Source organism: Podarcis vaucheri (assembly GCF_965113315.1).
Source record: "Podarcis vaucheri genome assembly, chromosome: 6".
Lineage (NCBI taxonomy): Eukaryota > Metazoa > Chordata > Lepidosauria > Squamata > Lacertidae > Podarcis > Podarcis vaucheri.
The window spans coordinates 5,353,297-5,368,783 of record NC_138764.1 but is presented as its reverse complement, the minus strand read 5'-3'; the positions used below and the strand labels follow the sequence as shown (position 1 = coordinate 5,368,783).

At 44.0% G+C, this 15,487-nt stretch overlaps 1 protein-coding gene and 1 long non-coding RNA gene across 8 annotated transcripts in view; one reads left to right on the top strand and one right to left on the bottom strand.

Annotated features, from left to right (window-relative positions):
• LOC309535741 overlaps window positions 1-6,359 on the top strand; it is a 29,004-nt gene extending 22,645 nt beyond the window's left edge. The window contains exons 3-4 of the long non-coding RNA XR_014221369.1: window positions 4,877-5,010; window positions 6,245-6,359. This is a non-coding gene — a long non-coding RNA (uncharacterized lncRNA). The remainder of the gene's footprint in view (window positions 1-4,876; window positions 5,011-6,244) is intronic.
• Window positions 1-15,487, bottom strand: part of RGS8 (regulator of G protein signaling 8) — an 84,231-nt gene that overhangs the window by 12,006 nt on the left and 56,738 nt on the right. For 4 of the 7 annotated variants that reach the window (XM_082229110.1, XM_082229105.1, XM_082229106.1 and 1 more), the window contains 2 exons: window positions 6,366-6,467; window positions 4,629-4,693 (listed from right to left, as the gene is read on the bottom strand). In XM_082229110.1, coding sequence (XP_082085236.1) covers window positions 4,629-4,693; window positions 6,366-6,467 — 167 coding nt within the window. Of the gene's footprint in view, window positions 1-4,628; window positions 4,694-6,365; window positions 6,496-15,487 lie in introns of all 7 variants that reach the window. The other 3 variants (XM_082229104.1, XM_082229108.1, XM_082229107.1) reach the window with 2 other exon arrangements.

Genomic DNA, 15,487 nt, shown 5'->3' with positions numbered 1-15,487 from the left:
TGAACCATATGTAACCCGAGGTACCACTGTATAGTGAAATAGCAGCAATATTACAATATTCTTGTTGCTGTTTTAAGAACATGAGCGCTATGTGGCCTCCATATAGTTGTGGGATATTTGGCCAGTCCCAGTAACAACAACTGATCTTGTTTTTGAAAAGCTGGTTAGCTTTGCCACCAAGACAGGAAACGGATTGAAATACTTGTTTGCAGATCTCAAAACAGTGTTCACTTCACAGACACCTACAGCTAGGGCAAAAATAGGCTTGCTTTAAAGGAAGACGGCCAAGTATAACAGCCCATGTTTATCAGCATATTTTTCCAACCCCTCTCTTTTCACAACTGGGTTATTCCTCTTTTTCTCCTCTTCCTTTCTTTGCTACTTTAAGTTAGGAGTATGCTGGAAAATAGGACTGCTTCTCTCTCCCACCCACCCCACCCCCCAAAAAACCATTCTCCATCAATTAGTGAGAAAAGAAAATGCATCCAATTAAGGTATTATAAAAGGGGAGAGAAAATTTCAGAGGAATTCTCATGGGTGGGGTGCAGGGTTTTTGATGCACTTACTTTACTTTTGAGAGGGCTGGGGGGTGTTTGTGAGTACCCTTTCTTTATCCCCCCCCCTCTCTCTCTCTCACTGGCAGACACAATCTGGTCTCCCACCACTGCCCACCACACTACCCACCCCAGCCCTGTTCAGTTAAGCTGTAGCAGTGCCAGTGTTGGAAGAGCAGATCCATGGCTTTGCCCCACCACACTGGCCATTATGATGTCTCACCAGTGGTCTGTACTCTGCAGTCCTCCCAGGTGCCCCCACTTCAACCAAGACCAGGGGGAGGCATAGTGAAGTGTGTCCTCTCAGGGGGATTTTTCAGTACAGGAGCCAGGAAGATGACAGAGTACTGGGGAAACATTTACCGGGACACCCAAACCACCACCAGCCACCTCGAAATGATAAACTAGGCTCAAAACCCTGCATCTCATGAAATTCTAAAGTGCTCTGAGAACGAGGCAGAAAAATGGAGGCCTCTTTCAAAGAGGGAGAAAGTTTTTGATTAACTGGAGGACAGCACAGCTGAAGGTTGCATTTTAAAAGACTATTTGAATCACACCAGGCTCCTAACTTTGTTCCCTAGAATGCTGCCTCATCTTGGTTATGTTCTAAAATAGTGTTTTGAATCATTAGTCTCCAAGGGTTTTCCCCTGGAATGTTGGACTGCCCTGGTAATCTCTGTTGCAATGCCATTTTTTGCATTTTCGGCTTTGGTTGTACCACTGTCACAGACACTTATTGCTGTGATGTCACTATTTTCTGCGCCATAGCTTCCCACTCTGGATTTTTACACACATTTTAAATGGATATTTGTTTGGTAATCATTTGCAGCTGATTGCATCCCACTGGACCAGCCTACTGCAAGAGAGTGTAGTCATGCAAAATTCAAAATTGGCTATAAGAAGCTACCTTAGACGGACTCATACTACTGGTTCTCTAACCCTGTGGTTGTAGCTTTCCAAAGCTTCAGGAAATAAGTCCATCCCCACCTCCAGCAGTCTGGCTACATGAGATTATTTAATCCATCAAAGTATCCTCCTCCCCTAGAGCAATACTCCACTATTTTAGCTGTTTTTCTTTTCTTTGAAATTTCACTCTGTACTGTGCACTAGGGTGTGTAACTCTTGCATTTGAAACACACAGCAGGGGCATTTGTTCTGTAGCGAGGTCCCACCTTTCCCATTATGTGGGTGTGCTTTGGAAAGGAGGTGTGATATAGAAACAATCCCTGCAGCTAGCCAGAGCAACATACTGCAAGCTCTGAAAGGTAAAAGCTACAGGATATATCCTGTATCAGGAGAAATCTGAACATTCCCAGTGTGATATGTCAGTGAAACAGAATAATATTTTCATGACTAGAGCTGGGATAATTCACTGGTTATAAGTGAGAGAAAGCATGTTGATTATATGGTGTTGGAGATTTTATATAAAGTTTATATGAAAATTGCAGATTGTGGGTTCCCCACCCCAACATAAATTATATTGTGTAACAACTGAAATAAATAGCTTTTTCTTACTGAGCAGTGTGGGCGGAGATCTGCAGCCTACATTAGAGACTTGAATGCCCAATTCCCATTCGTTTTAATTAACTTGTTAGGCAGTTTTGAAAAATCTTAAAGCTCATCGTTAAAGCTGGAATTGAAGGGACTGTTGCCGAAAGCCAGACTCAGGTTGCAGGAGGATACCCATTCTCACCTGATATAACAGCAGATATGAAACTGTGAAACCAGCCAATGCCTCTACGCAGATCCATCCTTATTTCAGACATCATGATATATTGGTATATCACAATGTTTAGCCGGTGATGGATTGCAATGTTCAAAGCCAAATATCACTCAGCCCTAATGCAAGGGAGGGCAGAGTTAATGCCAAACTAGACATATCTTCGTCCTATTCTCCTATAAATCAGGGCAGGGGTGTGTGGATCTAATTTTTATAGCTAAAGGGGCATGATAGTGAGAAGAACAGAACCCTCCCCTTCTTCACCAGCGTATGAGCCACTGCATACCAGATATGAACATGTTCTGAGGAGAAAAGTGCTCAGAGTGATGGGCAGAGCAATCCTAACTCTGGTCAGTGAGCAGTAGGGCAGAGTGGAGTGGCAGACCCACCGTTGCCTCCAAAGCCCTTCCATCCCACAATGTCACACTTTGAGGGGCTTAAGCTGGCTGCTGCCAGAAGGAATGCTCTTAGCAGTAGCTTTCTGACCAACCATGCTTTTGACGGGTGCAGAGGGGACCTATGGACACTGAACCCCCACAACCAGCTGAGGGACATCTCCAGTCAATCCTAGCTTGCTGCAGCAGTCTGAGTTAGGGAACTAAGATGGCAAGTAAAGCATGGGAGTTGGGGAAGGATCCACTCCCTTTACCATAATGCCTTTCAGAATTAGCACCCAGGAATTTTCTCCCCACCCTCTACTTTACAAGATACATGAGCTAACACATATGGCTGTCACTGTCACATATAGTATGCCCCCCTAGATATGCAGAGATCTAACACTACATGAAGACGCTTGGAGAAGAGATGACATGATAGCCATCTCCAAATATTTGAAGGACTGTCATGTAAATGGTGGAGCAGATTTGTTTTCTGTTGCTGAAGAACAACCCAGATGTTGTTGGACTACAACTCACATCATCCCTAGCTTGCCGGATCAGTGGTCAGGAATGATGGAAGTTCTAGTCCAACATCTGGGGACCCAACGTTGAGAAGGTCTGCTCCCGAGAGTAGGACCCAATCCAGTGAGTTCAAATTACAAGAAAGGAGGCTTGAACTAAATATTGGGAAGAACATCCGAAAAGTACAATTTGCTTGACAGTGGAAGACACACTTGCCTCGGAAGGTGGTGGTGGAGACTCTTTGGTTAGGGTGGTTTTTAAAGCAGAGGTGGTGTGATGGCCTGGGAATCCGATTCAGAGGCTGAACCGGAGGAATCCCAGCCTGCACAGGAGTCCCCGCCTCCAGGGCCGGCTGAGCTGGGGCAGGGCCTTGATTCTGAAGGGCCTGCACCTGTGCTGGATCCTCAGGAGCAGGCACCAGGTGAATCCTCTCTGGCTCCAGAGGCGATTGAGGACGCATTGCCTACAGGTGCACCTCTCCCAGCCCTGTCAAGGGAAGGTGAGTCTCCCCCTGGATCCAGTCACCCTCCGGCCTCTCCTGAGCTGCAGAGGCTCAGGGCAAAGAGGCAGAGGGAACTGGTTTCTCCCAGGAGGAGTGCTCGCCTTAAGGCCAGGAGAGGCGGGTCACCTGGGGGCCGGGACCACCCCTGGCCTCAGAGAAGATAAAGGCCAGTCAGCCCGGTCCCAGGTGGCGGGAGCAACGCCGTTGAAGAGCTGTTTCGGCCAGCACCCAGCCCTGTTCCCCCAGAGTTCCTGTCCTTGCCCAGCTCCTCGCTGTGGACCCCGCTTCGCCCGTGGAGGACTGTCTGCCGACCCTCGACTCAGGTCCTGGACCTCACCCCACGGTAACCTCTCCCTTGGACCAGCACAGGCTGGTTGGTGACCTGCCAAGGATGCTATAGAAGTGGAGAGTGGACTACATCACATGAGAGGTCACTTCCAACACTCATGTTTCTTTTGGGGTGTGCAAGGCCTTTGAAGATGCACAAGTGAGAGGCACAATTTTTGCCACTTGGAGATGTTGCCAGCATGGGACATAATACAAAATAAATGTCAAACTTATTTTCTTGCTTTATATTCACATAACAAGAGTTGATCTAAGGAAAAGCCAATTGAAGACTCTCCTGTGAAAATCATCCAGGTGTACAACCCAGGATACATCTTAAGCGGTGCTTTTTTCTGGGGGTACACAGGGGGACGCATACTCCTAAACATTTTGTGTATCTAAGTTTGACCTCATTGAGGGGCAGTATTTCTATGAGTAGGAAAATGAGAGTACCCCTAAATATTTTTTTAGAAAAAAAACACTGCTCTTAAGAGAACTGGATCCCCCTCCCACTGGAGGCCTGTTACAAAGCAGTTAACAAGTAAACCTTGTCAGTCATTAAATAATTAGTAAATTGATAAGGTTGGAGTGCAAAGAATAGATACCAGGAGGAATGCAATTCTACTCACATTTATGGGACAGAAGGACATCAAAAGAATCTGCCCATCTTGTAGCTTCTTCTGTTGATAATCTCCTGTGACAAAGTAGGGGGCAGTTAGGGTCAGTGAGCATTGCTGCAAGTGAGAAATAGGGATTGAGGAGTGTATACCAAGGCAGCCCAAAACCTGGCAGAATTTGCAATATTATATGGCCTAAACAACTTGTGCAAAATTACAGAGCAGCTAATTTTCTGTTCTGTATCACCTTCTTTGTACAGACGTTAGAGTTCTTTTAAAAAGTATGTTGAATGTTGGAATAGATTGGCGAAAGGGACAAAATACAGATATCTGAGACCAGAGGTCCTTCCTCCTGGTGGGGTAACTGTGCTGGTGGTGCACTCCCCTACTCCAGGTAACTTGTAGTTAAGTATGCAAGCAGGCATTCTTGTGAATAAGAGTGCTTTTGTTAAAAATACTTTTAAAAGGCAGGGGGATCAAATCAGGACCACAGTAATAGGGTAAGCCCACCCACTGTTTTCTTAATGGAAAATTCCTCCCCTCTGTCCTGGTCTGTTGTTTGCCCCATGAAGGAAAACCTAGGAGTCCCTAGTAGCAGCTGGGGTAGGGAGATTTTAATCCTAAAAACAGCATGGGGAGAAAACTTAGTCTCCCTCCTCAGCACTATAATTCTGATCTGCTCTTGGCTAAAGCAAGACTGCAATTAATATTGGGGGTTTTTATGTGGGAGGTTCTAACGCTGACTGTCCCAAGTCACATCCAGTTTGTTCTTTAGAGAAGTCCCAAAGCCACCTCTCTGCTCCTCTTCCTGCTCCTCTTCCTGCTCCCAGCCAGTTATTGCCCTTTCCCCCGTCTCCGGCAGTGTTCCTTACTCTGTCCAGCCAGGCTGACATCTAACTGGCCTGGCTCCAGCATCCTTCTACCATGACTTGTGCTTCTGGAGCAAGCCTCACCAGCCATTGTGGTATGGTGCTTCCAGCAGAGCATACCGAACATCTGGCAGTGTAAGGAGAGAAGGACATTCTGTGCAAACATGCTTAGAGGCACACGCATAAAGAAATGCAAAATGTGAGTGGAGATACACGGATGCAAAGGAGGTTGAGGCTCTGGAGAACTGCCACCTTCTTTTGAAGGAGGTTTCCAGAGTCCACTTCAAATTAAGCACTACACTGTTTGCATCTCATTTATACTGTTTCGCAGCTGTACGTGGCTCACTTCTAATAGAGAACATTCTAACCGAGGCACACCCTAATTCATGGGTAGGCAAACTAAGGCCCGGGGGCCAAATCCGGCCCAATCGCCCACGGAATCATAATGTTTTTACATGAGTAGAATGTGTCCTTTTATTTAAAATGCATCTTTTGGTTATTTGTGGGGCATAGGAATTAATTCATTTCCCCCTCCCCCACCAAAAAAATAGTCCGGTCCCCGACAAGGTCTGAGGGACAGTGGACCAGCCCCCTGCTGAAAATGTTTGCTGACCCCTGTCCTAATTACAGTATTTCATAAAAGGGTTTCTATTATTGTTGAATGGATTTAAGTTGGTTCCGGCAGAAGAAGGCAATCTATGAAGATTCGGGCTTACTTACTCCTTCGGCACAAAACCTGTGCCATCCATTTTCTTACAGGTTTGAAATCCATGCTGCCAGGTGCAGAAATTGAGAACGGAAGGATTTATAAAATCACTGCAAAGGAAAGCGGAGAACAACACAGAAAAGGAAGAAGGTGGATTGTCTCACCACTACTCACTTTAAAGCCCGGTTGGGTTTGTCTGGAAGGATAGCCGTGAAGTCGCTGCACGAGTCTGATTTGTGAGACAGACATCCCAGGCGAGTCCTCATCCCTCTGTTTCTGCAGTCAGTCATACAAGGCAGGGGAGCAAATGGGAGAAAAGGAGAAGGGATAACAATTAGCAACCCAGCGGGATCAGACTCTGGGTCCACATGACGCAACATCCTCTTTCAAGCTTTGGCCAACAAGATGCTGCCCAGAGAGCCAGGGTGGTGCACTGGAGGGGTCTCCAACCTTTGGGGGCCATGGGGCACATCTGGAACTTCAAGAGACTTCCATGAGCGCCAGGCACAAAATGGCAACTGTAGGAGAAAGGCAGAGTGGCTGCCACATCCAGAAGTGCAGACAGGGCCACCAAGCGATGCAGGCACCTACATCACCTCCACCACATTTGCTCACAGAGAGAAGCCATTTGCACCTTTCCTCTGTTCAGAACAGATGAGAGAGTAGGCATCCGACCTGAAATGTGGGCCTGTTTAGGTGGAGCCAGTGCAAAGAGGAAAAGTGAACAGCCTCTCATGCATGGTGGATTGGGGGGGGGGTATTTACTGAGCCCTTTCACAGGCACCAGAGGAGAGGCTAGCGAATGTGCTGGTGCCCACAGGCACTATGCTGGGAATCCCTTGAGCATCATAACAAAAATAAGGTCAAAGGAATTTCAGACTGAATGCACGCCTCTCTAATCTTTGCGATTCCAGAGACGACCTTGAAGGGGGCACGGTTTGACACAGAATACCAGAAATTAGAGAGCTAATTTGCATGTGTGCCTATTTTCAACGAATTAAGAGCTAATTAGAACTTATTAAAACTGACTTTTTTTAACTTTCCAAGACTATAGGAGTGATCTCCCTTTTGTAAAGAAGATGAATAAACAATTTTGCTTTTTTATTTTATTTTTTAAGTACCGGCCTTTTGAAGTTTCTTATTGCAAAAGTTTACTGGATGTACAACCATTAGGCCATTTCATGCCTGTGAATGTAGAGGCAAGCTCCAGTTTCCTACTGAAAGCCAAACTGGATGTGTGCATGTTTATAAAACATGCACTTGCCCATTTACCTATAGCACCGCTAGATTTGGGGTGTGCAGGCAGTTCCCTTGCCCAGGGCGCTGAGCCAAGGGGGTACAAAACTGAGAAGATCCATTTGTATCTACAACTAGTGGGTGTTGGTTGTCAGCTGCTTTGGGCACAGGGTCACTGTGGGAAAGCTTCACGTAAATAAACACAGTCAAAAAGGAGAATCATCTTGGCCAGTAAGTCCTCATTCCTTTCTAAGGGCTCACTAAGAAAACAGCTTGAAAGCCACTGCACTAACGCCATACTGATTCTCAAACTCCAAAATCTTAATGAAAATTCATCTTGCACTCTTAACTCTCCCCTGAGCCTCAGAGGAATTTGCTTCTGTTAACTTCACTGTGAAACAGCCTGCAAGAGCTTTTCATGACTGCACAGTTAAATATAAAATAACCTTTCTCGATGCCATATGGGAGGCCTCTGCAGAAAGCTTTGGCACTGTCTCCAAGATAATTTCACTGTGCCCACTTCTCCCTTCTGTTATAAACACTCTTGCATGATTTCTATTTATTGAACATTTTAAATGTAATTTTAGAGCAAATCTAAATGTTAGCTGATTAAAATGATTATCTGCTTGGCACCGTGCAACCTGCCCCAGAGCATTTAGCTCCAGTTGAAAAACAGGTGACTCTTTAGCACACCCTAGCATGTGATGGAGGAAAAGAAACACCTGTGTTTTACAATATGTGACCCAAGTGAATGAGCAATGCAATCTGAACCCACTTTCCCACTAAAGAATTTTGAAATAGTAATTAAAAAGAATTTGTTTCTCATCAGCCACAAAAGCATATTTTTAGAGTTCTTAACTAATTGAATAATATTTAGTTTACCGAACTAACAGTGCACAAACCAGTAAGAAATCAAAATGGCAGTTTTCAATTTGCTGTCTAACCCAACAGACCTCTCTGTACTTCCCAACAAATCGTCTAGGTTATTCAATATTTTGCTGTCATACGCAGATGGCTATATTGATCCTATACTACTTAAGTTTGATATTGCTGTGTGCTCATTTCTTTTGAGTATATAATTTTAAAGATTCATAAAAAGAATGTTTGTTACCTGCCTTTTAATTAGCAACATTAATATTTGCATATTAGCAATGTGTAGAGGATACAACATGTAGGGGATAAAATAACTAATACTCAAACAAACACTACCGATCCTTGGCAGCAGGTGTTCCATTTTTATTTCAGTTCCCTACTACTGAAATAACAGCCTCACAAAATAAAAATAAAAAATCCTTAATTCCAGTCGCCACAAACTAAAACCTGCCTTTCCCAATGAAAACTGTATTTCCAGTCAGCCAAACCTTCAGTGGATTAATCTGCTGATTAACCACTGATTAAAGTGTGCAGTCCTTTTCTGCATATCAGTATACTCGGTCTGACCCTTTCATGTGAATTCATAGCGTCCTGCAAAATAACACAGACATTCATAGTGTTAACATTTAGTGGCAATCATGAAAGTAATGAGAGCCATTGCTAGCCAAGTAGGCAGGTAAGCTGAATAATTGTTGCCGGCTTAATGCATCCTGTTCCCTTTAGCAAGAAAGTAGCACACACAGTTCCCCCTCCATGGTCTCCTCACAACAGCCCTGTGAGGTAAGCTAGGCTGAGAGATAGTAACTACACAGCAGACTTCGTGGCCAAGACAGGATTTGAACCTGTGTCTCCCTTCCCAGTCATGGTCTGGAACTTTAGCCATTACCCTTCCTTTATAAGAAGTGACCGAACCCAAAGGGTGCTCATCAATGGTTCCTCTTCATCCTGGAGAAGAGTGACTAGTGGGGTGCCACAGGGTTCTGTCTTGGGCCCGGTCTTATTCAACATCTTTATCAACGACTTGGATGATGGACTAAGGGCATCCTAATCAAATTTGCAGATGACACCAAACTGGGAGGGGTGGCTAACACCCCAGAGGACAGGATCACACTTCAAAACGACCTTGACAGATTAGAGAACTGGGCCAAAACAAACAAGATGAACTTTAACAGGGAGAAATGTAAAGTATTGCACTTGGGCAAAAAAAAAATGAGAGGCACAAATACAAGATGGGTGACACCTGGCTTGAGAGCAGTACATGTGAAAAGGATCTAGGAGTCTTGGTTGACCACAAACTTGACATGAGCCAACAGTGTGACGCGGCAGCTAAAAAAGCCAATGCAATTCTGGGCTGCATCAATAGGAGTATAGCATCTAGATCAAGGGAAGTAATAGTGCCACTGTATTCTGCTCTGGTCAGACCTCACCTGGAGTACTGTGTCCAGTTCTGGGCACCACAGTTCAAGAAGGACACTGACAAACTGGAACGTGTCCAGAGGAGGGCAACCAAAATGGTCAAAGGCCTGGAAACGATGCCTTATGAGGAACGGCTAAGGGAGCTGGGCATGTTTAGCCTGGAGAAGAGGAGGTTAAGGGGTGATATGATAACCATGTTCAAATATATAAAAGGATGTCACATAGAGGAGGGAGAAAGGTTGTTTTCTGCTGCTCCAGAGAAGCGGACACGGAGCAATGGATCCAAACGACAAGAAAGAAGATTCCACCTAAACATTAGGAAGAACCTCCTGACAGTAAGAGCTGTTTGACAGTGGAATTTGCTGCCAAGGAGTGTGGTGGAGTCTCCTACTTTGGAGGTCTTTAAGCAGAGGCTTGACAACCATATGTCAGGAGTGCCCTGATGGTGTTTCCTGCTTGGCAGGGGGTTGGACTCGATGGCCCTTGTGGTCTCTTCCAACTCTATGATTCTATGATTCTAAGAAACGTTGCAAGGCTCCCTAATACAAATAAGACACCTGTGGCCAAAAGTCCAACTGGCACCAAGGCACAGTGCTGCAAGCTCAATGAGTACAAATGGCCGACTTATGTTATGAAGACCTGGTAGTTCTTCTCCAAACCTGGGCTTGTTTCACAACTGGAGATGCTTTGGGCATCTTCTGCCCAGAGCTCCTCAACCACGCCCTTCCTCACAAGGCCCATTCTAGCAAGCGCTGTGAAAATCTCACAGATCTCTCTCAGTTGAGGCACATGACATGTATCTCTGCAGTGCTGCTTAAACTCCTCGGGTGTCTGAGAGAAAGGCAGTGACGATGCACAGCAGACAGGGAGACTGCGACAAAACAGAGCTTGTGTGGGACCTTATGGTGGAAGGGGCATGGCTGGCAATGGCCAAGATGGGGGAAAGGCAGGGAAAACGTGGGGAGCCAAAGGGGGGAGGGAGGACAAGGCAGGGGGAAATGAGCTTGACATGCTTCCATTCAGAATTATCTGGAAATAAGGCTATCCCATTTTACCAGCAGCATAAAATGGTAGAGCCCTAAGGTGGCAGAATGGGGTGGTGGAGGTGCCACATCAATGAGAAGATAGATCAGATCTCTCTCTGGCTGGGGGGAGAAACATTCGAGAGAGGTTATTTCTTTGTGGCATCAGAAGTGTTGCACCGCAGGCCATCTCCGTTTGTTAATTCCATCCCCGACTGACTTGTGAGAGTGGCAAACACAGTTTCCAGGAGCCAGTACTTCAGAGAAGAAAGAGTAACCATGCTGGGTTCTGATACTGCAAATTGTAGTATTTTTTGCAAAAGGAAGGCAACTGTCCTCAACACAGCAAACTCTCTCACCTCCTGGAAGTGACAGCTGACCTTCCTTGTAGCTTTTCAGAACACAGAATTGGTAAGAACCCTGGCAAGCTGTTCTCCCTTCCCCTGAGCATGGGTGTAGCCAGGATTTTTGTTAGGAGGGGCAGGCCTTTTGCTAGGGGAGGGCAGAACCTCAGTTTGCTATGTATTTTTATTGATTTAGGGGGCAGCTGCAGCTTCCTGCCCCCCCCGGCTACGCCCATGCCCCTGGGTGGCCCATGGAGGAGACGCTGAGGGGTTGCAGTGCAATGTTGTTCAGCAAGCAAGGCAGTCTCAGCTCAGGACTGAACTGGATAAGGAGTTGGTTAGAGCATGGTACTGATAACACCAAGGTTGCAGGTTTGAGCCCCTCCAGGAGGTTGGACTAGATGGCCCTCAAGGTCCCTCCCACCTCCACAATTCTATGATTCTTTGCCCTTGCTACTCCTTGACATCAAGGTGAGGCTGCTGGGCAGGAACATGGAGAAGCTGGCTGGCATTTGAACTGGCCTGAGAATGAAATAACAGGAGGACTTGATGCCACATGAATGGATTCAGGTCCTTTAACAGCCTCAGTTGTTCACATGCATGCCCTGAGGAATCTGCCAGCAAGTCCCCCACCTCCTGGGGCCCTTATGCAGAACACACACAAGGTCAAGGGGAAAGAGTAGCAGGCCAATGCTAAATAGAGACCACCTGCCAATTCGCCCCTGAAAATACTCCCCCTCAGTTCACATATGACTTTTACAACATGCCTCCTTTGATGTATTCAGTGGTCTTTGTTTGCCTGATCTTGAATCTGGACTAAGGATTTTGAGCCCTTGTGTTCTGATTCAATACATGATATCCAATCACTGAATAGTTCAGTATTTGGGTCACTGCCATTGGCCCTTAAACTCTGAGTTATGATTCGCAGCTTGGAAGTTTAGACAGCCAATCACGTTGAGAGTGGGAGTGGCCCAGTTGATTTACCCCTGTTCTCCAGTTCTGTTAGTTCCAGTGCTTTTTTTTCTGGGGGACGCAGAGGTACACACACCCCTAAACATTTTGTGACTCTTTGTACTTTTGTCCATTTACTGTACAGTGGTGCCTCGCAAGACGAAATTAATCCGTTCCGCGAGTCTCTTCGTCTTGCGGTTTTTTTTTTTTTTTTAATTTTTTATTTATTTATTTAGGAAAATACAGTCACTACATCATTATACAAATATGTACCCTCATAAAAGTTGCCATCTTGGAAAAAAGTAAAAGAGGAAAGAAAAAAGAAAGGAAAAAGAAAAAAGAAAAAAAAGTGAAGAGTAACGAAAGAAAGAAAAGAAGAGAAACATCACATGCAATAATACACATACAAGTACTTCCGTCCAGCTCGGTTTTGGAATTACATAATCTTACATTAATTTGCAGTATTATTAAAGAGTAATACGTCAATGCTTTCAGTTATCGTCGATTGATAAATTATTTATTCCCTGGATGCTTTCAAAATAAATTAAAAATTTATTCCATTCGTCTTTGATCTTAACTGTATTGTTTTGTCTTATTTTTTGGGTTAATCTCGCAAGTTCAATATATTGGTATAACCTCAGTTGCCATTCTCTAACCGTTGGTAAGTCAGCGGTTTTCCATTTTTGTGCAATTTGGATTCTCGCCGCGGCCATAGCATATTGAACGAAGGTTTGATCTATTTTCTTTATTTCTTCTTTATCAATCATTCCTAAAAGGAACAACTCAGGAGTTTTGAGGAAATTATATCTCAAGATTTTTTTCAATTCGTCATGTATTTGCGTCCAGAATTCCTTCACCACATCGCAGGTCCACCAAATATGCAAAAAGGTCCCGACCTTGTCCCTACATCTCCAACAGGTGTTATCAACATTTTTATACATCTTTCCTAGCTTTGCTGGGGTCAAATACCAGCGGTATATCATTTTCTCTAGGTTTTCACGAAGGGCTACGCATGCTGTGAATTTTACACCTTTTGTCCACAATATCTGCCAGTTTTTATACTCTATGTTGTGACCAAGGTCTTTTTCCCATTTTACCATCGCTCCCTTCACCAGATCCTCCTTCGTGTCCCATTCCAATAATTGTTTATACATTTTGGAGAGAAGTTTTTCATTACTCTCCAAAATTTCTGCCTGAAACCTTGATTTCTTTCCACTAAAACCCACTCTCTTGTGCTCGCCCCATAGAGCATTAATCTGGTGAAAGAGCAGCCACTCTTTTATTCTGTCTTTCAACTGCTCATAAGGCTTCACCTTCCATCCTGCTTCTGTCTTCACTAAGAGGTCCTCGTAAGTACATTTCTCTTCCTCCATATTTATTTTCTTGCTTTTAATAATGTCAGTTGGGGACAACCACCCTGGGATGTCTTTTTCAATCAATTTTTTATACCTCTTCCACACCTCTAGTAAAGGACCTCTAATTATATGGTTGGAGAAGCCTCTATGGGCGTCCCCTTTCTCTTGCCAAAGGTAGGCGTGCCACCCGAATCTGATGTTAAAACCCTCCAAGTCTAATAAGTCTGTATTTTGAAGGGTGGCCCACTCCTTTATCCAACATAGACAGGCTGCTTCATAATAGAGCCTAATATTCGGGGCTGCAAAACCACACCTCTCTCTTGCATCTGTCAAATATTTAAACTTTATTCTGGCTCTCTTACCCTGCCAGATGTACTTAGTCAGGGTTTTTTGCCAATTTTTAAGGAGGGAGGTACCTTTAATAATCGGAATATTTTGAAACAAAAATAATAGCCTCGGGAGGATACACATCTTGATGGCAGACATTCTCCCTGTCCATGATAATTTCAGTCTGTGCCAGGTGTCCATATCTTTTTTGATGTCCTGCCAGGCCTTACTATAATTGTCCTCAACCAAATTTATATTTTTTGGTGAGAGCCAAATTCCCAGATATTTGACTTTATTCATAATTTTAATACCACTTTTTTCTTCTAGTTGGGTTTTATCCTGTTCAGTCATATTCTTTATCAGAATCTTTGTTTTTTTCCTGTTTAGTCTAAATCCCGACAGTCTACCAAATTCCTCTAGAAGTTCTATTATCCTACTTGTACTATCCACTGGGTTCTCCACGGTCAGGACCAGGTCATCGGCATAGGCTTTAAGCTTAAATTCTTTCTTTCCAATTTTTATCCCCCTTACATTTGCCGTCTCTCTTATTCTATTTGCAATTACTTCCAATATCATTATAAATAACAAGGGGGACAAAGGACAGCCCTGCCTTGTACCTTTCCTGATCTTAAAGGGTTTTGTCAAGTTATCGTTTATAATCAGCCTGGCCTGCTGCTCTGAATAAATTGCCCTGATACCTTTCATGTAGGGGCCTTCAATACCTGCTCTCTCCAAACATTGTAATAAAAATTCCCAGGAAACATTATCAAAAGCCTTCTCGGCGTCTACAAAGATTAATGCCGCAGGGACGTCTATTCTCATATCTAAGTATTCAATAATATTTAATATGTGGCGAACATTTTCTTTCTGGTGTCTGTTGGGGAGAAATCCTGCTTGGTCTTTGTGTATATACTTTGTTAAGAGCTTCTTAAGTCTACCGGCCATAATATCGGCAAAGATCTTATAATCGTTATTAAGTAAAGAGATTGGTCTATAATTTTTAACGTCTGTTTTTTCTTTCTCTGATTTTGGGATCAAGGTTATATATGCCGTTTTCCACGACTCCGGGATCTTCCCTCCCTGGAGGATATTATTGATCACATCTTTAAGCACTGGGGCTAAATACTCCCCCAACGTTTTATAATATTTTGCCGAGAGGCCATCTGGACCTGGGGATTTCCCCATCTTCATCCTACCGATGGCCTCCCTTATCTCATTTACTGTAATCTCCTTATTCAGATGTATCCTATCCTCCTCTGTTATATATTTCCTCTCATTTTGTTCCAAATAGTTCTTAATTTCAGTACTGTTTTCTTTTCCTCTTTCGTACAATTTTTCAAAAAATTGAGTAAACCTGTTTTCTATCTCCTCAGGGTCTTCTATGATATTATTCTCTATTATTATTTTATTTATCACATTTTGTTTCTTTCTTTTTCTTAACTGCCAAGCTAATAATTTCCCCATTTTATTTGCCGACTCGAAATATCTTTGCTTTGTAAATTTAATTTTCCATTCTATCTCCTGGTTTAGTATGGCCGAATATTGAGCTTGAAGCACCCTTGAGGCTCGAATAGCGTCATTATCTGTAGGATTGGTGACCAATTTTCTCTCGTAATTCCTCAATTGAGAGAGGATATCCTCTTTCTTACGTTCCCTTAACTTTCTTCTGTAACTATTTTGTTGTATTAGCAGACCTCTCAACACCGCCTTACTGGCGTCCCACACCACATCTATAGGGGTTTCTTTATTCAAATTTAGATCTAAATAGTCCT